Below are 26,138 nucleotides of genomic sequence, written 5' to 3' on the forward strand. Positions count from 1 at the left end.
TTTTCTAATAGTACTCACTCCTGTCACTTATCTCACAAAGCTTTATTTTATTCTGATGTAGAGATATCACAGACCATGGTAGAAAACATGTTGAAAACAAATGACAGGACATTGAGTTGGATATACTGTGGTCTTGTGTGTGCACGAGTTTGATAGTGTGTGTAAAATGTCATCTTAAGTTGTCTGTCCACTATAGTCAACATTCGTTTTCAGTCATCCTATTGTCTAGGCCTTGTCTAAATTATGACTGAAGATATCATCTTTCTTTTCATTAATTAACATTTAGAAATGCTTAATCCATGCGAAGGTCTACAATATAAGTAAAGCACAAAAAGTGTAGTTACTGAATCTGAATCCTTCTCTCTCTGCCATTAAGATGTCACATTGCCTGGCAATGAAAAGAAAGTAAGTGCATTACATTTATAAAAATAAATAAATAAATAAATAAATAAAAAAGACTGCAGCTACTGCGTGGGCACGTGTGTGAAGGCCACATTCTACAGCAGTCTTCTTTTCTGTGAGCAATGGAGTCCAAGGCCTGGCTCTGCCGTACTGTGCTGCTGTACATCCAGTGAAAAAGGGCAACCCTTCCCCCAAACACACACTCTATTTCTCACTCACTCACTCGACCATAGCATCAGTTCATTTTCTACATGACTCTGCTGTGACAAACTACAGAGTGTTAGTGATTATGTAAAAGAGAAAGTTTAAACTTTTAAGTCGGCAGCAATGAAAGCATTAATGCTCTTCGCAAGCATACAGAAACTGCAACTGAAAAAGAGACAATTTGCCTGCTGAGCAAAGTTTAATCACACTGGGTTAGTTCACATAGGGGACAGAGTGTGTTTTAATCACATTGGGGTAACTAGTGGAGCAGGTTGATTTGAGGTTAAATTACACTGGGTTTGCTAACTGAGTGGGGCAAGTTAGTATTAATCACACTGGACAGATGTTATGCCACTTTTCAAAAAGAAGGAATTTATCCTCAAATCTAAATTACTTTGAAGGACTTCTAATAAGGAGGATATATATATATTTTTGACAAACCTAAAAACCTGCTTCACAGGGATGTTTCACTTGATGGACCATCACTGCAAATATGTCACACAAACACCAGTTTTGCCTTCCCCTCTCCCCACACCCCTATTTAGTCATGACCACATCTACCTGCAAAGTAAGTCTCCCCAATAACTTGTAGATGCCAAGCTGGGACTAAAAGATTGCTAGTTAGATTAAGATAGCTGGGACTAAAGATAGATAGTTTTCTTTGGTTGTTAATATTAACATTGAATGTCCTGGTAAAACATGTAAAAGCAGTCATCTCAAGGTCGCTTTCTTTTTGCTCCTCCCACCCACTTTCCCCCTCTTTATAGGTATTGCTTGTAAATGACTGAGCCTTTGTAAAGGCACAAAAGATTCCTCATCTGTCTTTTGCTATCTTAAAAAAGAAATCTGGTCTCATGTGCCTCTCCACTTCAGTCTCTTTTCCTCCTCACAGAATGAATGTTCCATTGAATCACTGACTGTCTGGGACTCTTTGTCAACCTGGCCTAGTTTGGGTGGACGCCCGTAAATCTTTAAGACTAAAGCAAATGTCATCACTCTTCACTCAGCCTAATGAGAATATTGAATGCTATTCCTTTGTTGACTAAAACTGCAATTCCCTTTGGTGGTGCTTGTGTTTTTTTCATAAGCGTTTGGTGGGCAGTCATGGTAAATAAATTCAGAGACAATGTATAATATAATATGTACAATATATCTATATTTAACATGGACACATTTTAAAAGCAATGTGAATGATCCTTGTCGTGCTTTTTTTTGCATGGTACCTACATGACTAGGCTTGGCAAAGCTCAACACACTCTTCAGCCCTAGTCCCTGGTCGCTTTTCCATTAGCTCAGCTCCCCTATGAAATGTAGCTGGTGATGTCTCTAGCGGGAACCATGGGCTTTGAAAGCTACAACATTGGTGACAGTAACATTTAAGCGATTTTTACTCATGTTTGTGTTTTTATTTTTTTATTTATTTTTTTTTTATTTTTGAGCAATTCTGTGCCCCAGTTCTCACAGAGCAGTAGTGTTTTTTTTTTTTTGTTCCTTGTTGCTTGTCCGCCTTCTGCTGGAGCTAGTCCAAGGAATGTTTCAACCTCCTTCAAAAATCCATGGCAGAATTTTACAAGCTGCCATTGTGAGTCAGATAAAAATGTATGTGCCTGCTGCTGTAAATTGGATATTTTACAGATGGATGGTTTGTGTTAGATGTCTACGTTTCAAGGTGATTTACAAGTCTCTCTGCCAATCAGCGCTCTGCAAGGTTTACAATTAACATTTAGTCCTTACTCGCTTGGAACCATATCAGGTACCAGATAGATATGCCTAGTGGAAAACAAAAAAAAAAATTGAGCAGAGAAGTGCACTGGAAAAGCGGCATTAGAATGTTGGTGTGTTATATGTGTTTGTGCATATCCCCGACTTTCTCCCTGGGAAGTTAACAGTTCTACATGGGGAAAGCAATTGTTTGTTTGTTTTTAAATAGGTGTAATGTGGTATCACACTCGCACATTCTCATAATGTTCAGCTGAAGGTATGCATGACTGTGCCCCACCCCCAAACACCAAAATAAAGTGTGTGTTTTAATCTGTTTTAATGTTCATGACTTTGTTCTGATAAATTACTTCAGATTATTCTAAAGTGAACACAAAACCATTACCATGTTTTTCATCAGATAGTATTTGTGGCACCATATTCCTCATTGGAAAGGGATTCTTCCATGCCTCAAAGACAGATCGGAAATTTGAATTGGCTAGGGGATGTAGTTGGATGATGTATTGAACACAATCTCATAAGCCTACTGTGGCTTTGTTTAATATTTAATCTAACAGTGCTGTCTTTAAGCAGTATGATATTCTTTAAGGAATTAATACTATTTGAGTTGAATCAAAGTTGGAGAATAACATTCTGATTTTTTAAATTGAGCAAAGCTTTGAAAACACTTGAACAACATAATTCCAAACAAATTTTGTCAAATATTGCACTTATATATAATACTAATATTTATATTAGTATATTTTTTTCTAACTTTGAAGAAGATATTTGGTAGTCAGATGAAAGTATGAAATGATGTTCCCAGTTTTCCTATTTGAAAGTTAGCTTCTTGTGATCATTGAGCATCATACAGTCAGTCAGCAGGCAGAGGTTTAACAGTTTTTCTATTCACAAGCTTCTTCAGATTGTAAGCAGAGGGTCGCTGCAGGGTGTGCCCACTTTTTCTCTTGTCCTCCCTGGTTTTTAGTGTCTTCATTGCTTCTCTTGCAAGGCACACATCCTACTGTCCTTTCTTTCTTTGCATGATACACACACATTATACAATCTGTGGCTGTGCACTCCAGAGGCAGATTTTTTGAAAAGCACTCTACACCACAACACAAGCATTGACAGATGTTTGATGGTTATTTGAAGTGGCATGCCCCTCCCTCTTTTTCCCAAGCTCTGACAGTCTGCTTTTTTTTTTTTTTTTTGGTTACTGCCCAGTGCTGCTGCATTCATCAAAGCCTATTGATTCAAACTGCTTTTTCATGGCAGATGCTTTGGGAGGTGGAGGTGGGGAGCCAGGGGAAAACGAGAGCAAAGAAGCAGTCTTTTGTGCAGGGCAGTACCACGGGCTGGTGCTTATACAGTGCTTTATGCTTGTCTTTTGGCAGTGTTTGGACTGACGCTGAGCTCCCAGAATGACAAGCACCGCCCCAGCCCGGAAGCCTTACCGCAAGGCGCCTCCACAACATCGTGAGACGCGTCACAGTTTGCCTGTGTTTCGGGAGGACCTAAGTGGGAGTTCCTCAGCTATTGGCAACCTTCTTGTACCAACACAGCCAGATCCTGGTCAGGTAATTTACCTCCAAAAACATTCTCCCATTTTGCAGCGTACACAGTTTACTGGCCCTTTACCAAAGTGCCTGGACAGTCCAGAGGCCCAAGATGTTTTCTCATCATCATGGTCCTTAGCCTCGGACAGCGAACTGGATGTTTCTAGCCTCTCTAGCTTGGAGCTCACTGTCCTCCCCCCTCCACGGATTTTTAGCCATGGTGCTCTGAGGATAGACCTCCCTTGCAAGCAACAGAAGTGCATGAACCGATATATCAGCCGCAGTGAAGAACACCTGACACTGTCAGCTGAAGAGGACCCTCCTACTTCAGACGGCTCGCAGCGATGTATCCGTGGCAGTTCCCCATCCCTATCCAGCAGAAGCGGGGAGCGCTCCTTAGTTTTCAAAGATAAAGCAGAGGTTCTTACTCCCAGACAAGAGCATCATAACCAGAAATCTTCTTTCTCAGCACCATCTCTTCCTCCCAAGGGTATTCTCAAGCATCCACAGCAGCTAGGAGTACACACCAATGACAGTCTACGCAAGTCCAAGTCGGCAGAGGTGTTGGGACAGAGTCAAAGTTGTTGTCGCAGCAGAAAGCCCAAGAGCTTGTCCCTGGACCGAGAGAGGGAGCCAGGGATGTCTCCCCCAGGACGCACTCCCTCTGCATCTTCTGCTTCACCCAGTTCTGTGCCACCTGAATGGAAAATTCGGCTCTTAGAGGAAAAACTCAAGTTCTCACAGTTCTTGGATGAGATTACATACAGAGTTTTGAGCCCTGCTAACTTAAAGATGCTTAGTGGAAAGAAACTTGAAACTTACCAGCAGCAAATGCCGTCTCCGCAAAACAGTTCCAAACCAAATCTAGAGAAGAAGCAGTTGAAGGACCGACCATGGGATCACTGGGCCACTCAGCACAGCAGAACAGCAAAAAATGAGAGAAAAGGCAAGCCTAAGACATGCCGTGTTCCTTTGAAAAAAGAAAGTCTCGGACAGGAACCAGGCAAACGGTGCACAGACCCCAACAGAGAGGGGGCACGACCCAAAGCAGAGGGACCAGTATATGCTCGGGTGGGGGGTGCTTTTGGTTCCAGGTGCAGTAGAGAAACAGCCTGGGATGGCAGGAATCGACGGGGGGCTCAACATCAACCTCCAACCCAGCATTCAACCCAGTTGGATATCAGAGCTCAGCCGAAGAATACCGTGGATAAATTAGGGCCACCAACATTTGGCATGTCTACAAGTCATGTGGAAAATGAAAATATGCCAGCATCACTAACTGCTTTTTCTGTTTTATCTCAGATTAAGGTATGTGTGCCAGGTTTTATGCACACTTTTTAAATCCCTTGCCCTCCGCACACTCCTGTCGTGGATTGTCCATGAAGCCCTGTTTCCTACACAAAACACGTTCTTACCCTTTTCAGGTCATGCCTCCAGTTGCATGGGATTACATGTCAATTCTTTACCTTCTTCAGGCTGGAACCTTTATATTATATCACTTGTAGACTCACACATGACATTAACTCATTTTTTAGTCTGTTATTTAAAAAATGCAATTTAAGCCTGTTTTATATGGTAATATTATTGTCATTGTAAGAAAATATTAGCTGCTTTGTGAGTGTTTATATATATATATATATATATATTTTTTTTTTTTTTTTTTTTAAGATGACAGATTTGCAGGGTTAAAATATTGATTTGATAGAAGCTAGATGATGTGTGTGTATTGACTTGCACAGCTCATCATTGAAAGAACTGCCACCACCACCAGCCAGTTCTCTTATTCTTCCCATAGCTCTTAATCCTGCTTGTGGTGATTCACTGCCATGTACAGCCTTAACTGTTCTCAATTCACCCAAATACACCTGATCCAGCTAATGAAGAACTTATATAACCTATTAGCTGATGAGCTAAGTCAAGTGTATGCAGAAAGGGAATGGCAGAATGGAAACATTAGTGCCAAGAGAACTACACAGAATTTATATGTTAGGATTATCATACATTTCCTGGATTTAACTGTGGTTTATAAGCCATTTGTTCTTAATTGGAAAAGGCAATATCATGGTATACAAGTCTTAGCAGCTCCTTATCTCTTAATTACTGTTTAGCACCTAATCATTACTTTCAATTATCAGTGAGACCAAATTCAGCAACAGAAGCTAATTAAAGATGGATATAATTACTATGGATGACAAACGATCAATGTTTTTAGAAGACAAGAGAGCTCATGTGTGTGAGAGTGTGTATAAATAGACTAAAGACTAAGTTAGATGTATACTGAGTACAGCTGAAAACATGTAGAAGTTGCCATTAAGTGTACTTGTTTGCTAATGCTTTATTTATATTTCATGTATAAAATCAGCATGCATAAAATGATTTTTTTATGTTTATTTTTATAGGAGTCCTTATCAGAAGCTGACAAAATCAAGTAAGTATTGTTGTTTTTCCCCCTGCTTGCTGTTTTCATTTTAGTCTCATGGGTACAACATGGGTATAAAAATATTTAGTTATATTTGATCTTTCCTAAGATTCCATTTCATAGTTTCTTCAGTGTGTACATTTGTGATATTGTGTGGGTTTTTTTTGGCCCATGTAAATTATGAGCTAGCTATTTTAATGTTCTAGCCAAATAGTGTAGTATTATTATTATTATTATTATTATTATTGTTTACAGTGCAGAGTCTTTCACCATGAGGTAGTCAATTGTCAAATATGACAGTCTGCAGCCTGATCAAGGCAGGTGGTCAAGGCAGAGCGCGCACACAGTTTTTTGACTACTCCTCTGTGGCTAGGCTTTAAATGTGGTAGTATTCACTGTGGTCTTTTGGTGATCACTGATTTCTCATTGGCCACTGCTGCCTTCCTCCTGGGTAAGCCTGCTGCTACAGTCTGAGAAACACTGCAGCTGCTGGACCCATGCAGATAAAGATGACCTAGCACAGTCTATAGTTGGTGGATTTGCTACAAAGCCAGAAATTCTTGATTCTGTTGGCTGAACATCACAGATCTCTCCTACGCTGTAGCTGTTCTGTGACTACAATTCTGACAGTTAAAAATTCTCCAGAGTCGTCATTTCTGTCTTTGTCACACACAGTGAGATTCAAATGTCTGAGACCACTGCTGATAATGCTTCTATTTGCATTGTTTTCTAATCATTTTTTCATTTTACATTATGAGCAAACCTCTTTCAGTGAAAAGTGCAAAATTTTAAATGTTCATATTAAAATGCTTGGGCATTATATGCATTATTTGCAAAACTTTGTTAACCTTTTAACTTGGAACACTGATAGAATAATTTTACATGGTATACAGGGTTTTTTTTAATGATATGAAATGAATTGAATGTTGTTTTTTGCAGCTAGTGTGACTCAGAAGTGTTTAATAGAGTTATTCTGGGTAGCCTTTTGCCTGCACGTGCTTTTTACTCAGGCTGAATGAACCAGACATAGGTCTCCCCAGTGACGTAGAGTGGACACGTGTGTCATGGTGGCACTGGCAGCTTTATTGATTGGCCTAGATGCTCCCTAATGTGTGGTGGGAACTGAATCAGGGACCAGGGTCTGGCCAGTGCTTCACAATATATGTTGGTTTGGCTGGGGAGAAAAAAATCCTTTATATTTGAGGACAAAGCTTAGCCACTCTGATTTGAGCTCATGGTGTGTTCTATAGTTAATAAAAATCAGACTTTAAATATTACTTGTGATTATGCACAGGATAAGATATAAAATATATGGAGACATAATCAGGTGCTAATGGTTTTAGCATGTGTGTTTGACAGCAAACATTTAGAGGTAAATGCATTAACGAGTGGTTATAGTAATATAGTGATTAGGTTTGTGCGTGAGGGGCATGAGAAGTATTCGAGAGTGTGCACAGGCTATAAATATTGGTAGATGGGGCAAGGCACAAGATTGGAAATTGCTGGTGGATGTAGGTAAAAAACTGCAGGTCCCAGAGTGCATTGTGTTAACTACACTGAGCCCAGATATTGTACTGTATTCTGAAAGTAAACAAATAGTTTATTTCATAAAGTTAACAGGTCCATTTGAGGATGCAGTAGACGAAGCACTCGAAAGGAAGAAGCTGAAGTATGTGGACATGGTAGATGAGATGAGGGAATGTGGGTGGCAGGCACATGTTAGACCGGTGGAGGTAGGTGTTAAGGGATTTGCAGCCAAGTCTAGCACCTCCCTGATTTGCAGTTTGCCATCAGGGGCCGGAAACTAAGGGCAGCTGTGAAGGAGTTATCAGAAACAGCTGAAAGGTCTAGGAGAACACAGACTAGGGGAAATGCACTGAAGAGGTGCTGTTGTGGTGGTTAGTGATGTCGCACGTAAAGATCACATGGAACTGGTGGCACTGGGCATGTATTAGCAGTGCCAGTGGGGCTAGGTACAGCTTTAGTTCCCAGTGGTGCCAGTGTGGATTTACGATTGTTGATGGTTAAGGGTAAGGTAGGACTGTAAAGCTGGCTTGGAGGGGGGGTGGGTCTGTGATGCCAGACTCTGTTGAGCCTTCTGGAAGTGTTGTGGGCCTAATTCATTGAAACACAGATGAGGGAAGGTGACTACCTGATGACCCCTGCAAAGTGGGTGGTTTGGGTACTCATGTGATGGGCTTAATGAGTAACCGTAGACATTTGGCAGTATGTTTTACTCCAGAATTCCTTGATAGTCTTCAAATTTCATTGTCCCCTGAATGGATTTAAGGCACTCCTTGCTAGGTGAAGCAAACTATTTGCACTTACATTCTGTTCAGTCTTTGGTGAATTTCCTCTAGCAGACACATACTGGGAAGCTGGCTACAGCCTCAAGGGCCTTAAAGATATTGTATACAAATGAAATTTGCTGTAGTCACTGTCACAGGTTGACCGTTTCACTTTTTTGATTGGAATTGTTATAATAAATTAACTTTTTCATGATAGTCAAATTTTATGAGCAGCATCTGTAAATACCAACCCATATTAAACACTAAGCCTAAACAAATGATTTACTTAGCAAAACACTCAAGACAACACTATAATGCCCCCCCTGCCCCAGCTTCAAGAATGGTAGGTCCCTCTCTAAAGGCAGGAAACTCCCCTATAACTGGGCTGGATGGTTCAGTTGCCTCTGTTTGAGACTGTCCCAAGGCTGCTAAACATAAGTATTTCCAATGCTAAGAGAATGTAATAGATAAGATGTTTCTGCCGGCAAATCTGTTCTCTACATTCCCCATGTATACCCCTAAGATCCATGACAGTCACAATAACATCAGACTGATTGGAGATGGTTGTATAGCCTTTACCTTTACCGTCTCATCAGGCAACTGTCTCATTTGCTTTCTCTTGTCCATGTTCTGTGTAGTGTACACAATAGTACCATACATCAGAGTGACTTATTTAAACTGCTTGTATGGCTGATTGCTAGATTGAAGACTGTAATACTCAATAAAGATAACACTTAGTATGAAATATTACTATAATCCATTTTTATATTTTTTTTTCTAGTGTTACATCACATTTGTCCAGGCAATTGTAAAATATATTTGAACAATAAGCAGTTATATCACTTTTCACTCTTGACTTACCAATGACATGCATTTATAGCATTGTTACAGTGAGCATTCATTAGGTTTTTCATCAGTTTTTCACTCAGGCCAGACTTTCCAAGCAGTTAAAAGACACAATATTCCAATGAATTTCTTTAAAATAATAATAAAACTAAATCTAAAACTACCCAGCCCTATCCCTCCTCTACAACACACCCCATGTTCCTTTTCTAGGGCCAAAGAGAGCATAGTTTAATGCATGTTCAATTCCAAGTTGTCATCACTATATTCAGCAGCTGCCTTATCCACCCAAGCACTTTGGAATTATCTTCAGACCGTGTGGAAATATCTATCATCTCTTATCTTCTGTATGTTTCCCATGTGCCTGTCACACATACACACCATCTCCTTATTTCTAGGTGAGAATCTTGTCTCTCCTTGCATCATATCCCTTTTCCTGCAGCCTGGAAGCACTAAGATTCTGCTCTGGTCAAGCCATTTTGTCTTTTTTCTCAATTCCTGTGCCCTAAAATTTTGAACAAGCAAATTGCTTTGAAAGAGACAATTGCATGGGTTTATTTATAGGCTCAAACAAGACTCTGCTTCCAACTATAGAATGAATCATTTATGTTCCTGTTCCCTTGCTTAGCTTTTACTTTCAGTTTTGTTGCTTTGGCAAGTGTGTGAGCATGCATGCCCTTATGAAAGATATTTGCTCATATTTGCTCTGTGTTTGTAAGAGATGCTACTGAGTGAGGAGAAGAGGTCAGGTGGGGTGCTTGGGAATTGTCAGGAGCCAGCATCAATTAAAAATGTAGTGTCTACAGGCTTTGGAATGCCAGATAGTGTCCCCAGTGAATTTGTGCAGTGCATAGGAAGACTTTAATTTTGCACCATCACAACCTGGATTTCATGACCCAGCATTAGATACTCTGCCTCAGTGTGGCTGTGGTCAACGTTGCATTAATCTTTAATCAGCCTGGTAGTTTTTATTAGATATGCTTATTTTGTGGCTACACTTGTGGGCCTTTATATGTGCATCTGTTTTATGTGCATCTGTTTTATTTTTACAAAGGTCTGTTGCTGTAGAGTTTATCAGCCACGCTCTGCCCTGTTCACCAATGCAAATTACTACCATGCTTTATTTAGGACTGAGAAACATGGGAACCGCAACATGGCATTTTCTTTGCTGTGCTGGCAATTATCCACTACTTGCCTGGTCAGTGGTGATCCTGGGTGGTCCCATTTTAAGTAATGAATTGCCCTACAATCGATTAACTCCAGTCAGTAATTATGCATCCATAGATTGGTGACAAATTAATGGAAAGATCAGCATCTTGGGTCTTGTGCCACCACCTACCATAGATTCTGTTGTTTTTTTGGTCTTGCATTAGAAAAAATTGAACACATTTTTCTAAAGACAGTCCCTGTATTGTTGTTTTGATGATGTTGTGGGAGTGCTGTCCTAACATGTCAGTTGAGGCATTGCAGTCTTTTGACTGAAAGCACATTAATTATTTTTTACTTTCAATATTTGTCACATGCCTTGTTCCCTATTACTGGATAGTTTGTCATCCTCGTAAAGTGGGGGAAAAAACCCTCTTCGTTTGGAATAGAAATTTTTAATGGTAGTGTCATGATAGTTCCTCGGATTCTTTTTTTTATTGAATTGCGTATATATCACGCTAATGCACAGGTATTTTGCTCATTTAAAAGTAGGCTTTCTTTGACAATTCCCCCTCTTCTCTGCTAATGTCCTTTTTTTAAGTCACTAGATCACATTTTTTCTAGATGTCACTTTAGCCAGTGTTTAGTTGACTGGTCTTTTTGAGTTATTTTCCTCACATTTGTGCATTAATGATGAGCGTTCTCTCAAAACTCAAAAATGGAATTTCAGTTTAAAACGGTTATAAAGAAATCCCAGCTCAAAGTAAACACAGTGGTGAATTGAGCGAGGCTCTTTAAGAGACTGTTGAGAGTCGCCACAGAGACTTTCCTCAAAACTCCTTCAATGGGAAATAAAATCTGTATTTTAATAACAGAAGTAGTGGCTATAAACAGCACCAAAATGGGCAAGCTGGTATGGAGTGTTACCAACAACAAAGCGTACCTAGCTACCTTCTATTGTCCTGTATTAAATGATTTGATATTTTGTTTTAATACATATTATTATTTTATATAAAGCAATATTTGTGAAGTAGGTACTTAGTAACTGAAAGTGAAAGAGTAGCCTGAATGTCCGTGACTGTGGTATGTCTGGTCAGAGCTACAGAACATAATGCAGATATTAGTTGTTTTGAGACTGCTTCAGCTCAAAGTTGCTGTTGCCTTGTGGTATCCTTCAGCCAAAATTTGGCACCAACTTATTTATTATGAATCAGTACTCTTTAATACAGACATAATTTGGTCAGTATCCTTTAAAGCAGGTACTCAGCACTAACAAGTAGCTGTCAGCTTAATAAGATCTGATTGAAACAGTGATGGTTTATGAAATTGGGGCTAGTGTAAAACAGCAGGATTTCCAGAACTGCACACTAGTGAAGGAATTGAGGTGATAACTTGTGGCATATAGCAGATGTAATGTGCCTCATGACAGCTGCCCTTGTTCCCTCAACATATGCTCCCACACAGGTTTGTTTCTTCACACGTTTTATCAAAGAAAGTGTCATGCTGGGAAAGTAGTATTTTACACATTGTAATGCACATCAGTAGCTATTAATTATCTGCTTATTTTTCTGGGATTGCCTGTACCTTGCAGAGGAGTGTCGACCCTTCTTTGGAACCATTTGCTCAACTTCACTGGAATTTTAGACATGCTTATCAGACATTGTTGAAGCTGAAAAAACAAGGAAAAATCCACTGTGACGTTTCCAGAGATAGAAGGGGCAGGGTTTGCAGGAGTCAGTGAGAAACTAAATAAAACTCTCTCATTGGAAACCGAAGCAAAAAAAAGCCTCATATTGCTTGTGAGAAACCTGCCTGTCATGGCCTGAAACCATCATATTTTGCCAGATCCAATCAGATTATGGTTGGCTCAAAGGCATCAAATGTTCAAACAATCATCGTTTGCCCCTGGGTCAAATATGTACTCACCTGTGCAGCTAGCACTTGAATCTTTTAACACCCACACTTTTAATGTTTGACCAGTGGGCTTTGTTAAATCGCTAAGCCCAGACTTGGTGTACTTTTTTCTGTTTGTGTGCAATGTAGGGATTAAAGTTTGTACTGGGTTGCTTGGCAGAGGCCACTTTGAAAATAAGAGATCTAATAAATATCTTTGTCTGAACCACACCCTCAAGGCATTCCCATGTTGGTGGCTTTCTAAATAAAACTGTTTGGTGGAAGTGTGAGCAATGAAATATACAAGTTATTGTTTTGCATTTTCCAGAATCTTACAACAGCAAAATGAAGACCTGCGCCGACGTCTCACTCAAACTACCCACAAAATGGAGGCCATGGAGACGGAGTTTGAGGCGAGTCGCCACTACATGCAGGCAGAGATGGGCCGAACCAGAGATGATCTGGAGAAGATTAGAGACAAGTTCAGAAGGTTGGACCTTCCTACTCATTAATGTTTTATCTCCTTCTCTTCCTTTCTCAGAGAATTCTGAGTAACTGAAAGTTGTTTATGTACCATGGAACTGGATCAAACATCAGTGTCATATTGAATTATTACCCATTTATTTGACACTATTTAGTAATTCCTTCCATTACACTTTGTTGGTACTTGGTTCTTCCTATGATTCCTGTTAATAGCTGAAACAAGTGTAATTGACAAAACCAAACCCCTTGTCAGCTATAGAGAAAGGTTATGGAATGTAATTACATTTACTTGTTCAATCAATAGATCATTGCTTCCCTCTAAAAAGTAATTTTTTTGTCAAATTCTATTTTTCATGCTTTATTATTTCGGCATTTATTTAGATCTCTTCATGTAGATGTTGGAGCAATGTTTCTTGTTTTACTTTGAGTCCCAAATTAAATAACGGTTTGGAGATGCCAAAGCTACATAATTTGCTAGTATATTTGCAGGTGCAAAATGGCTGCAGAGCTGTGCTTCTCTAGTTTTAATGAGTGCACTCACTCTGGGAAATCTGGTTTAAGACACTACACTGTTAATATAATGATGAGCTGGCACAGTAATCAGTAAACTCTCTTGGTTTTCTGAATAAATACAAGAAAGGAACCCGGTATATTTCATCAGTCTAATTTCATTTAATAAGCTCTCAATTTTGTGACTTATTTTTTGCTTGTGTGTAATAATAAGCTGAATGATACCACTGTTTTATATATTGGAAGTTTGATGAAAGTGTTTGTCTAAGACTTTTACTGTATTAAGTGGCTCTGGATTAATTTATTCACTGAAGCCTGAATTTACCTGTGCCATAACATCATGACATCAATAATTATGCAATATCAAAACCCCTAAAACACACACACAATAGCTTCATAGACCCCATTTTGGGAACCACTGCTTTATAGGATTAACCATGTATGTGGCATTTTATGTTTCTGAATTTAAAACATGTTCTTACACTCTCAGAGAAAAGGTACGTTAGAGGCACATGTGCCTTTTAAAAGGTACAACAGTGGTTTTAGAGTACCTTCATGTTCCCTAAAGGTAAATTACATTCTCTTCTCTAGAAGGAGAGGTGAATATTTGTAAACTTTCATTATAGATCTGAAAAGTAGAAAAAAAACAACAATATGGGGATGAAAGTCCTGAAGATGAAATGGGTTGATATGATTTTAAACTGTTCATATGAAATCAACACTTTAAAATCATATATAGATAATCTAATATATAGATATAGTTATAATAGAATAAGGTACAATTATTTCCCTAATTAAAGGTACAGAATTGAAAGTTTTTCCAACAGTGTGTGTTACTTATATTGATATCAACCGCAACAAGATATTTTTTCCCCAAAAAATACTTATAATTTTTTGTTTATTATCTATTGGCAAAAACAAAGATGATATGAAGAGCAACATGCTGTCTCCCAGTTTTCTCCTCCATTCTCTCAAGCTCTTTAAAATTAGGAACTCAGGAACATTTATTGCAAAGTGTGGAGCTGGACTTGCCAAATCAAACTCATTTTAAGGGTCACTTTTCGTCCAACAGTAGACATTTTTATGGACGGGGGGAAAAAATTGCAAATATTAGATAAAAAGTAGTTGGAACTGCAATAATTCATAGAAGTTCAACTCCTTAGTGTACATTATTATTATTTGTTAGTTTCTGTTGTTTACTTCACTTACAATGATTGACAATTAACTTAAAGTAAAGCACAACTGAAATTTAATACTATTACCTATATTTAAGATAAGATTACATTGGCTGATATTATTAGTTATCAGTATTACCACAATATCGGTCAGCCACTACCATTATCATTTACTGACTGCTTAAAAATTGCTTTTTGCCCATAGCTGTTTGCTCTGTCAGTTTTAGGTCAGTTTCTCTTTATATCTATAAAGCCAGGGATTGTGTCTGGAACTTGATCATCCAGATTGACATGCACTGGTTTAATGCTCCTGCACCACTAGCTTTCTGAGAGCTGTTTTCAGTGATTGAGTCAGCATCTCATTCTTTTGCAATCAAGCCTGTTTTTATTTCCAATCAAGATGCATCTCCGTCTCATATGCTCCTAGATGGAAACCGGATTCAATTACCCAGCATTCCTCCCGTTGTAAATCGGGGATTGCGGTGCAGCTCTTGCTCAATTTCCTCTCCTGCACACTCTGAAGTTCAGTGCAGTCTCAGCTAATAGTCTAATTGGATAACAATCGGTTAATGATTGTATGCCACCAAGTGTATGTACGCTATGTGATTATGCTGTGCTAGGCTTTCTCACACACACACACACACACACACACATATTAAGGTGAATTCTTGGCAGAGGCTAAGGAGCAAGCTCTATAAATTATAGTCAGAAATGTTTTGTATCTTCATTCTTTTACTTGTTCACTGGTTTATCTGCATCATTAATCTCATGCAGATCTCTGCAGATTACCTCTCTGCAGATCTGATTTAATATGCACCGTCTTCAGACAGTTCAATTTGACTTTTTTTTCCTCTGTATTTCAGAATGATCACAGAGTAATGGCAGTCATTGACTACATTCTGCATTCTGCTAGCGCAGGCAATCTGAGTGTTTTGTATTATGCAGTGTGAGTTTATAACTGCACACTGTGTGAATCAGTGGGGTTTGCTAATAAATTAATTCAATTTTAATTGTTACAAGATGAGACAGAATGCCCATAATGATGTCTCCCGACAGTGAAATGATATTGATCACGGGATGAGAGGGGAAGCTTCCTGCCTTAACCTAGTGATCGTCCCAATGGTCTCTGTGAGCATATATTATAGATTAATATTGATGGCCAACTTTTAAATGCCTTTAGAGAAAGAAAAAAAAACTTGATTAGTGTGTGCAGGAGGTCAAGTCTGCAAGGCAGTGGCTAATTGAAAAATGCAACTCATCCTTATACAGTAAATTGCATATCATACCCCCACATTGGGCCATTAGTTACACAGCCATTCCAGCCTTCAGACTCTGTGTTAGTAGCTGAAAATCAGAGCAAGATTATGTTGGTTGTGTTTGTAATATTGTGCAGTTGAATGATCAATGAGCCTGTTTGCCAAAGGCTCCAGCCAACATTACATGTTCATGTAAGCACAATCACATGCCTACTCATTCTCGTCACAGGGAAATGAACAACAGTGTATGACTCACATTCCACACTAATCTCCTGGCAGGTTTAATCCCTCTAAGCAACAGGGATGCCCCCAACCCTTTTTTTATTATCTGTCTTAGATATCTTTCATATCTAGTGCCAGATCTGACCCAGAATTTCCACTACATTGTTAAGGCAGTTTGAACTCAATTGCTTGAATTCTGACAGTTGATTCAAGACAGCATATACATACTCATCATTGGACATGACTCCAGACAACTTAAAATAGCAGAAACTGTGAGAGACAGATTCATGTTCATTCTTGCCTGACATGAATACCTTTTAAATTATTTTATCTAGCCACAGCCCATACAATCAGGAATGCCTTCCAGGTCTGAGTGGATTTCTATGGACTTTGCTCTCATCTCTCATGTACTCTGCTTGTAGTCATGGGCGTCAATTGGAACACAGTGTGAGAACACTGTCCTCCACATAATGCATGCTGGGAAATGAAATTTGCAGCTCTTGTGACTGTGAAAACATTTTAGGTGGCAGCAAGACTATGAGAGAAATGCATGAAAATGGTTGGTGTACATGGACTGAGAATGCCCTCCTTCCTCATACATATTTTTCTTGTCTTTTTCACTTATTTGTGAACCGGACCTGCCAAAAATAATCTGTAGGGTGTGTGTGATTAACTCGTTTCAACATACATATTTTCTCAGATAAGTAAATTGAAAATATTCACAGCTGTTGAAAATGTATTTAAGGTATTTTTCTTTTTTGAATTATTAATAGATTTAAACAAATTTCCTCAGCTGTTTCTTGTTTTCTGGTGCATTGTTCATAATTATTTACAGTGGTGTTAGTAGGAACGTTACATTTGAAGTCTTTCATATTAAAGAACCTTAATTCATGGAAAGGTATTACACATAATACTTACAAACAAGGCCTGTTTTATTATTGTTTTGTGATAACTTCTGTGGAAAGAGCAGTGAGAAAACTGCAGTTTTAGATAATTCAATCTAAACATCTAAATCTAAATATAGGCTTCTGGTCAGGTCAACTACTCTGTCAGTTTCTCGGTCATCAGTAGTGAGTTTTGTTCAGAATATGGAAATAATTTAGATAAAGGTAACTTTGTTGGGGGAGTCCTTTCCTAACATTTTAGCTACAATGTAGCTAGCTAGCTGCTGTTGATGTTTCGGTTGATTTTCCTCAATAAAACAATGTCTGTAAGTATTAATGCTTGTTCAAAGGGCTCTGTTCCAAATAACATTTATGGACCTTTGCTGATTTCTAAATGTGCTAGAAAGTCAAGTTGAGAAAGCTAATTCCAAACAAGACTTAGCATCTTACGCTATTCATCGTTATCACCACACGTTTATTTATTTATTTTTCTCTCAATGGTGTACGCGTGAAGGGGTACCCAACTTTTGTGCCATTTTGAAAGCCACCATTTGACAATGCAAAATAAATCGTCATGTATTTGTGACTACTAAATTGATTAAATGACTCACTTTGTACATAGCTGGCAAAATAAATCATAATCAGCTTAAAAAATGTAATCAAATTAACAAATTAAAATATTTCTTTTCCAATGGAAAAATGTTCAAACTATTACAAGAACTTGTGTTCTTATAACTTTTCTCAAAATTTCCCTTCCCGTATATTCTGCTGGTATCAACCCAGTAACTAAACTGAGAAACAGACACAACATATCGATTTCTGGATGGTCTTTGCCTGTATAAATGGTAGACCCATGCCTCGTGGCCATTAAACATATATACATAAATTATATTTAATTTGAAGATTAGGGGGATTATATTTCTTTGTGATGATACAGTGAATCATGCTTTACATGAAAAGAAAATTTATCTTAATATATACAATGCAAGTTCATTTTTATTTCAGGATGAGTTTAAAATAATAGCTCACTTTATTCACAGTGTGCATTAAGCTCTAAGATGCCAAGTCTACTGTAAGATTAGGTTCCTTAATAGAACAAGTCATTAGAGGTGCACTGCAGTTTCTCTGGGTTTTATTATACTGTTAAAAATTAAAGACTGAATCTTTAGCTTTAAACAGCACAGCACCTACTGCTGAGTACATCTAATAATGTTTATGTGCTCTGGATGAGCTCTGTGTTGCTCTTTGTTTGCAGTATTTATGATATATGTGTGTGTGTTTCCCCTACAGACTGCAAAACAGCTACACAGCCTCACAGAGAGCCAATCAGGATCTGGAAGAGAAGCTACATGCCCTGGTAACCTGTTTTTTATTATCTACTCTACATTCATCTTCATGAGTGATGTCTTTCATTACCTGCGTTTGTTCTAATGACATGATATTCAATGAATTTCTAATGAATTGGGTGTTTGTCTCACTTAATGCCACAGGAATTAGGTTAGGGTCTAAGAGTAACAAATGTTTTATTTGTAGCTTGAACAAAATGTCATATGCTTCCCTTTCCATTGTATCACAGATTGTTGTTATTTGACTGAGTACAATGCATATAATTCCCAACTCAGTGAGACTAAAATGAGATGTTTGGATAAACATTGATTTTTTTTTTTTTTTTTTGCTATTTGGAATCATTGTATATTAAGTAAAAAAAAAATAATTAAAAAATGCCCTGAAATAGAATAGTTACAATTGATATATGCAAATGTTTTAAAAGAAAGAATATATGCTTGGCTTTGTTAATTCATTATAAATTCCAGACACACACATCACCTTGACCTTGGCCAGTGGAAATAATAAAAAATAATAATAATAAAAAAAAACACCTCAGAAAAGCAAACTCACATGTGTAAGAGCTCTTTATATGATCAGGTTATGAGATATATTTTCTGTGCCAAATGTGTGAAAAAAGGTTTGCAGGCATCTATCAGCTGCAACATTAAAACCCACTGACAGACAAAGAGGCACCAGTATTGGGCCAGGATATATTAGGCATCAAGTGAACAAAAACTTGGCAAGTGTGAGGATTTTAACTATTTTGACAAGTGCCAAATTGTGATGGCTAAACAACAAAGTATCTCCAAAACAGCGGGTCTTGTGGAATCCTCCTGGTTTACCATTGTTAGTACCTACCAAAAGGACAAACAACAAGTGACAGGGCCATGGGTCCCTAGATTCGTTGTTGTGCATCGAGAATAAAAACTTTCTTGCCTGGTCCTATCACACAGAAGAGCTACTGTAGCAGAATTTTCTGAGAAATTTGATGCTGGCCTTGATAGAAAGGTTTTAGAACACACAGTGCATCACAGCTTGCAGTGTACAGGGCTGTGTAGTCACAGAGAGTCCGTGTTTATGTTAACCTGTTTCCTACCAAAAGTGCCTTCACGTGAACATCAATACTGGACCATGGAGCAATGAAAGAAGGCCATGGATCACTTTTAGTTCATGTTATTTTGACAAGTACCACCTACCTTAAGCATGAGTTCTTCTATTGGTGTTTTTAAAATATGTGATCTGCATTTTTTTTATTTATTTTCCCCTGAACACATTACTTCCACAGAGTTGATGATTTGCCCTATCCTTACAGGTACTAATAATGTGTTAGACAGTTCTTATACCAATTCTAGTTTTCAGGTGTTAGTTCTTCGCTTGATGAAGGCCGATAATTTGAAACACAGTAACAGTTTTATGAAACAAAGTACGTTTTTACTTGGTTGTTCAAGAAGTGAGAAGCTACTCGCTGTGAAGAATTGTTACCAGATGTAACAATATTTACTGCAGCAATTATCATGTGACAGGCTCTTAAGTATTTGCTTACTGATTTACTGTTTTTTTCAAAATTATTTTTGTTATCAAGTAGAAGCACGCATAATGCTGTTTGCACCTGTCATTCGTTGGTAACTGTCTCCTGTGAAAGAAGACATTTCTGTAGAATAAACATTCAGAACCCTTGCCTCTGCCCTTACGTTTGTTTTCCACCATTCACTGTAGGTGTAAATACGCATGCGTAAGCCCGATACACAGTACATGCTTGCTTATGCTGATAAGGAATGTGAGCATGTATCACTGTGGTAGTCATGTTGCACAGAGCCATGTTCTCCTTAAGCTGTATCTTGAATCAAAATCCAGTAGAGAAGCATTATGATCATTGCTGGCTTTAGTTTCTCTATGGTCCACCACAGGGGTTGACAGGCAATTCAGTTTGTCAAAGTTATCTGTTTGAGAGATTTTTGTCTGTGGTATTTGTTTTCTCGCAAGGATACCTAACAGATTCTGAACAGAATAAACTCATCTCTGAGGACATTTCCAACAAAAGGACCCAAACCCTTTTGGTTTGTGATTCTTGGATCTTTGGTTGAGTGGTGGCTAGGTTCCAGGATTGCTGTGGCTGAATATTCAGCTGTATATACAGCACCAGAGCCATAGTTAAACGGACATTGTTTATTCTTTGTTTATGGTAGGTTCAGATCAGAATGAGTTGATTATAAATGTTGCAGATTTCTGAGCAATCCTGCTGAGCTCATGGAATGTGGAGAAGTGTAGCCAACATGCCTGTGTTGTGCTAAACAGAGCCTCAGGAAGCACACAAGTGTAGCAAGTTCCTGTTTTGTTTCCGTTGTTTATTTACTCGAATAACACTGTAAATGACCCCATCCAGTTCCATTTTTCATGACTCTCTGCTTTTTCTGGAGTTTTGTACAAAAAGAAAAAAATTCAGCTCTTTCTTAGTGGAAAACATTTATTGTTTGGTAGGATGTCTATTATATTGTATGGTAGTAGTTCTGAAATTTTATACGAAGTGCCACCTATTATCAAACCAAAACCTCCAAGTACCATCTATAAATCTTATCACAGAAACATGTGCATCTCTGGTTCTTCCTCTGTTTCAGGAGCAGGTGCAGGGTATAAGGCTATGTTGAATTTTTTTTTTTTTTAAATTTACAACAAAATTATTTAAAAATATTTACTAAAAATTATAGAGAGAATACTAGGCTTAAACATTTAAAAATGTGGGAAAATAAGGGTTATGAAAGAAATAAAAATGAGAATGGAGTTAAATTTAATATCAGTTATGTGCTCTCTCTCGCTGTCTGTCTCTCTCTCTCTCTCTCTTTGTCTCTGTATCTTTGTCTCTCTCTCTCTGTCTCTCTCTCTCTCTTTGTCTCTGTATCTTTGTCTCTGTATCTTTGTCTCTCTCTCTTTGTCTCTGTATCTCTCTATCTCTCTGTCTCATTCTCTCTCTCTCTCTCTCTTTGTCTCTGTATCTCTCTTTGTCTCTGTCTCTCTCTATCTCTCTTTGTCTCTGTCTCTCTCTCTCTCTCTGCTCAAGAGAAACAATGTTTTTATAGACAGTGGAGAAAACCCCAAACGTTGAAAAGCATGAACTGAATTGAGGATATTTCTTATGACTGCTACATACAGGCTTAGTGCTTGTAGTGATTTTTAAACACAGAATTTTTTAAATTATAATTATGAAAACTTCGACTCTTTTATATAATGTACACAAAAACTTTAGTTTTCAATTATTTATACATTCTTTAATTAAGTAGTACATTTTTCGATGTCATCTGACATGCCACCTCTTGCTGTTTCATGTATGATCAGTGGTACGTGTACCTCAGTTTGAGAACTACCGCTGTAGGTTTTTCACCAGAGTCCTATTTTGAAACTCAGTCACATTAAATTGAAAGAGATATACTGCTTTCTCTCCTGGAAAGAAATTGATTATTTCTTTTTTCCCCTTCCACCCCTCAAATCACCAAATGTCAAGTGTCATGCTTTGCCACTCATGGCTGCAATTTGCTTGTCCAAGCTGATAACTTTCTGACAGATCTGTCAGGTCCCTCTAATTGAACACAGTACAATCACAGCATGTGTTTCATCAGAGATTTGAAGACTGACAAATCAGATTTTCTGAGCTGAAATAATAACATTAAATACAAGAAAATAATCAGCCACCTAAAGTGATGTTGTGCATTTAAAGGCTCTAATGTCCTCCAAGTCCTATTGTTAGACAGAAGTTCTTTATTTCCTCATGCCACAACAATTGATTGATTGCCACTTTTTCTGCATTGGTTTTACATCCCATTAAAGTTAGTGTTGGACAGAACCGAGTCAGCGCAAACTGTTCCAGTTGTGATGAGGTTCAGTTTGTGATTTAATAAGCAGCTCAGAGCTATTGAATTATTTGTTAAGCATGCAATGAAGCCACCATTAGGTCCAAAATATTTATCATAACTGCTGATATATATTTGAATATAATGTTAAGGTCTTTTGAGGGTGGACAAATAAAAGGAAGTCTAAAGAAAGAATAATCACATATCCTTTATCCTTTCAGTGCCATTTAAATGCTAATGCAATCAAACATCTTTGGAATAAAAAAGTATTGAAGTGCCTCTCAAGATTTTACCATCCCTCAAAGGCAGTCTGTAAAAACACCTCTTGTGAGCAGTTGGGTTGAAGATATAATTTAATATCAAGGCAGGCCCTGTGCTGTTTTCATTTCACATAGTTCTTCCACAGGTTTACTGGGGCTTCCCAGAATTTGCCAGGTGCCATGAACAAACTCATCTCAGTATTTCATATCTTATTAAAAATAAAAAATATAGCATACATGATAAAAGTTTGAAACTAGACTAAAGAAAGCCTTTAGAACCTAGTCGCAAATGCTATAAAAATGAGCTCTTACCTTAAAATTAATATAATTGGAAATGAAAGGTAAGGAGCAGGACAACGCCTATAAAGTAGTAGTTCTGCAGGTGGTGACGCTCTGTTCTCAACCTTTCTGGCTGATGTTTTGGTCACTTTTACGTCTTGTCAGTACTCTCACTCCTAGAGGTAACATTAGGTGGTGTCAACAACCTACAGAATTTGCTCAGGTAGTGCAGCTCATTCAGGATGGCACATCAATGCAAGCTGTGGCAAGAAGGTTTGCTGTGACGGTCGACAGTGTCCAGCGCATGGAGAAGATACCAGGAGACAGGCCAGTACACCAGGAGATATGGAGGGGTCTGTAGGACGGTAACAACTCAGCAACAGGACCGCTACCTCCTCCTTTGTGCAAGAACGAACAGGAGGAGCAGTGCCAGAGCCCTGCAAAATGACCTCCAGCAGGTCACTAATATCCATTTTCTGCACAAACTGTCAGAAACGGTCTCCATAAGGGTGGTATGAGGGACTAGTTTCCACAAGTGGGGCTTGTGCTTGGAACCCAACACCTTACACAGACCTAAATCCAGTTGAGCACATCTGGGACATCATCCACCAAAGCCACGTTGCACCACACTGTCCAGGAGTTGACTGATGCTTAATTCCAGGTCTGGGAGGAGATCCCTCAGGAGAACATCCGCCGGCTCATCAGGAGCACGCCCAGGCGTTGTAGGGAGGTCATATGGCACGTGGAGGCCACACACTCTCCTCTTGAGGAATTTCCACTGACGTTGGATCAGCCTGTAATTTGATTTTCCACTTTTATTTTGATTATGATTCCAAATCCAGACCTCCATGGAATAATAATTTTTGATGTGTTATTTTAGTGTTTCCTTTATTTTTTGTTGAGCAGTGTGTATAGATTTGATCATTGTCCACTACAGGAATGTTTACCAGTCATGTATAGTTCCACTTGCTCTCAAAATATTCTCAGGCGTGTAATTTGCTGTTTTGATGTGGTTCAGTCCTCCTTAAGGTCCTCCATGTATTAGACAAAGCCAAGTATTGGACAAAAATAACTTTCATATTGGGTTTTTCCTCATTATTGCTTTATTTCACTTTCTTTATCTCTTCTTCCACTTATTTCTTCTTTCTTCACTCATGCTGCCTTGTGACACATGCTGCCTTGTGGATATTTCACTATCATCGCAACCACCATCATCAGGCTGCCGTCAGTCAAACTTGGGTTCATGCAGTTGCGTGATTGTGCTTTCTTCACTCTTTTCTTGTTTTTCAGAGTGCATTAATATAGATGTCATTCTCCCTGCCTCATCCTCTCACCCTGCATGCGATAACTTTCCCAGTGGTGTTATGATATAGATATCATCGCTATTCTATATGGTGGGGTCCAAGTTAGCAGTACAGTGGTTAAAATATACATATATTATTAGCATTATCACTTGGAGCACCAGCACAAAATTAATAGGGATTTTTTTTGTAGTTTTTATTTTTTTTTTAATCAACATTAAATGTTGGCCACCTTTTAATATTTATATTTTTATTTATGCACAAGCTGTCTATATTTGATTAAGATATCTTATTTATCATCTGGTGATATGAAGTATACACATTAGTATACTACTTAAATGCAAGTTGTTTAAAAATATAAATGCTTTGAAATCTTTTAGAGGTCAACCAATATTTAGAGGTTTATATTTTAACTACTGAACTTCAACTTTGAATGAAGCAAATATAATCAGTAATGCCTACCCTGGTTAGAAATTTCTCTCCCCCTTGTTTGAATGCTTGATAGTGATTGTGTAGGCTATCTGCAAGTTTCTATATTGGCTGTATTTATTTCTGGTTTAAGGGGTATCTCATGAACGGCTGCTGTTCTCTTGCCCTGGTTTTATTGTTCCACCTTGTCCACTTCAGTAAAACATTTAGCTGTAAAACTAAATGGTCTCTTATTGACTAGCACCAAAGTAAACCACTGCCGTCTTTAATGCTCTCACTCTTTCTAATCCTCTCATGTCAAAACTTCTGAGGGGAATTCAAGATTTTTGTTTAATGCAATATTTGAGATGTAAACAAAATCACACAAGTGGCTTGATATGAAATTGTGTGTTTTAGAGAGACTCACCGACTAGTTAAAAGGTACAAGGGATTTCAGTGTATGCCATTCATATATGCAAATATATAATATTTCATCTTGTTTTTTATATGTAATGTTGACATTAGCAAAACAGTGACCATTCTGTGAAAGAAAACAGTTACATTTTGTTACTGTTTGCTCCAAATTGGACGAGATACCTCTTCAACATGAATGTATCAATATCTTCTAAAACCCTCTATAGACATTAGGGGTACTTTTGCAGACAAATTTGAATCTGGATTTCTTATCACATGACTCAATGATCTTTTAACACATAATATCATATAGTTATGCATATATTTTAATCTGCAGAAGAGAGGCAGTATAATAAACTGAGTTTCTATCTTTATTTTTAGAATATAATATACAGCCATCAAATTACGCTCCCGTTTTAGTTACATTTTGGCCGATGTAGATCTGCTTAGCTCTTCACTTTTATGATGCTGCATTCAATACAATTAAATCCAGTGTCTCTCTTGCTGTTCTCAAAGACACAGACTTTCTATGCAGTCGTTATAATGTAAATGCACTGTTGGCAGTGTGTGTAAAGTGGACACACATTTTCATAAATGCATGCCCCTCCACACCCACACAAACAACAAAAAAACAGCTGGCACTTCATTGTATTGCTAACGGATATTTTTCAAGCTCATATGCTGTTGAAAGTTTGAAAGGTGGATATAGTCCAGGGCTAAACTTAATCCCTGTCTGGGAAACCAGCCCCATATGTTTTCATATATTAAGTCTATAGGAGTGTTTTTCAGTCCCTTCCTTGAAGAACTGCCCTGCCCTTCCTTGTAGGGCCCAGACACATCACGTCTATTGCCATTTACATTCGGGCCTTATGTGAGTGTCATGGTGGGCTGTCACCTGTACTCGGGTGCAGTGTTGTTGGCTGTAGTTGTGTCTTGTCCAAATTAACTTGAAAGAATGGACAGTGTGTGTAGAAAAAAAAAAAAGCAGTGGTCATAATATGACATGACTATTTATTTCACTGCAATTAACCTCAGTGCAAGGTATTTGTATTCAGTATTTCACTGTATTGTTTTAAAGCCAGTTAAACAAGATACAGTATACACACTCATAACACTAACAGATTTTTTATGATCATGATAGAATATGTTCATGCTCCCTATGTCAGTCCATTCACAGAGCTTTTTACTATCATTTGTTAATGAATGTAAACAATCTTCAGGGTCTAACTCAAGTAATTTACAAAAGCCTTGAGATGAGCTTGTAGTTTTGAAGAAGTGGAAACGCAGTAGAATCCAGGGCAATGATACTCCAAGACTTAACTA

At 38.1% G+C, this 26,138-nt stretch overlaps 1 protein-coding gene across 1 annotated transcript in view; it reads left to right on the plus strand.

Moving 5' to 3' along the window:
• The window catches only part of tjap1 (tight junction associated protein 1 (peripheral)), a 77,042-nt gene that overhangs the window by 40,233 nt on the left and 10,671 nt on the right, over positions 1 to 26,138 (plus strand). The window contains exons 4-7 of the mRNA XM_066678776.1: positions 3,702 to 3,884; positions 6,263 to 6,291; positions 12,781 to 12,942; positions 18,273 to 18,339. Of these exons, the coding sequence (XP_066534873.1) occupies positions 3,729 to 3,884; positions 6,263 to 6,291; positions 12,781 to 12,942; positions 18,273 to 18,339 (414 nt within the window). The 5' untranslated portion in view covers positions 3,702 to 3,728. The remainder of the gene's footprint in view (positions 1 to 3,701; positions 3,885 to 6,262; positions 6,292 to 12,780; positions 12,943 to 18,272; positions 18,340 to 26,138) is intronic.

Source organism: Hoplias malabaricus, chromosome 8 (genome assembly GCF_029633855.1).
Source record: "Hoplias malabaricus isolate fHopMal1 chromosome 8, fHopMal1.hap1, whole genome shotgun sequence".
Classification (NCBI taxonomy): Eukaryota; Metazoa; Chordata; class Actinopteri; order Characiformes; family Erythrinidae; genus Hoplias; species Hoplias malabaricus.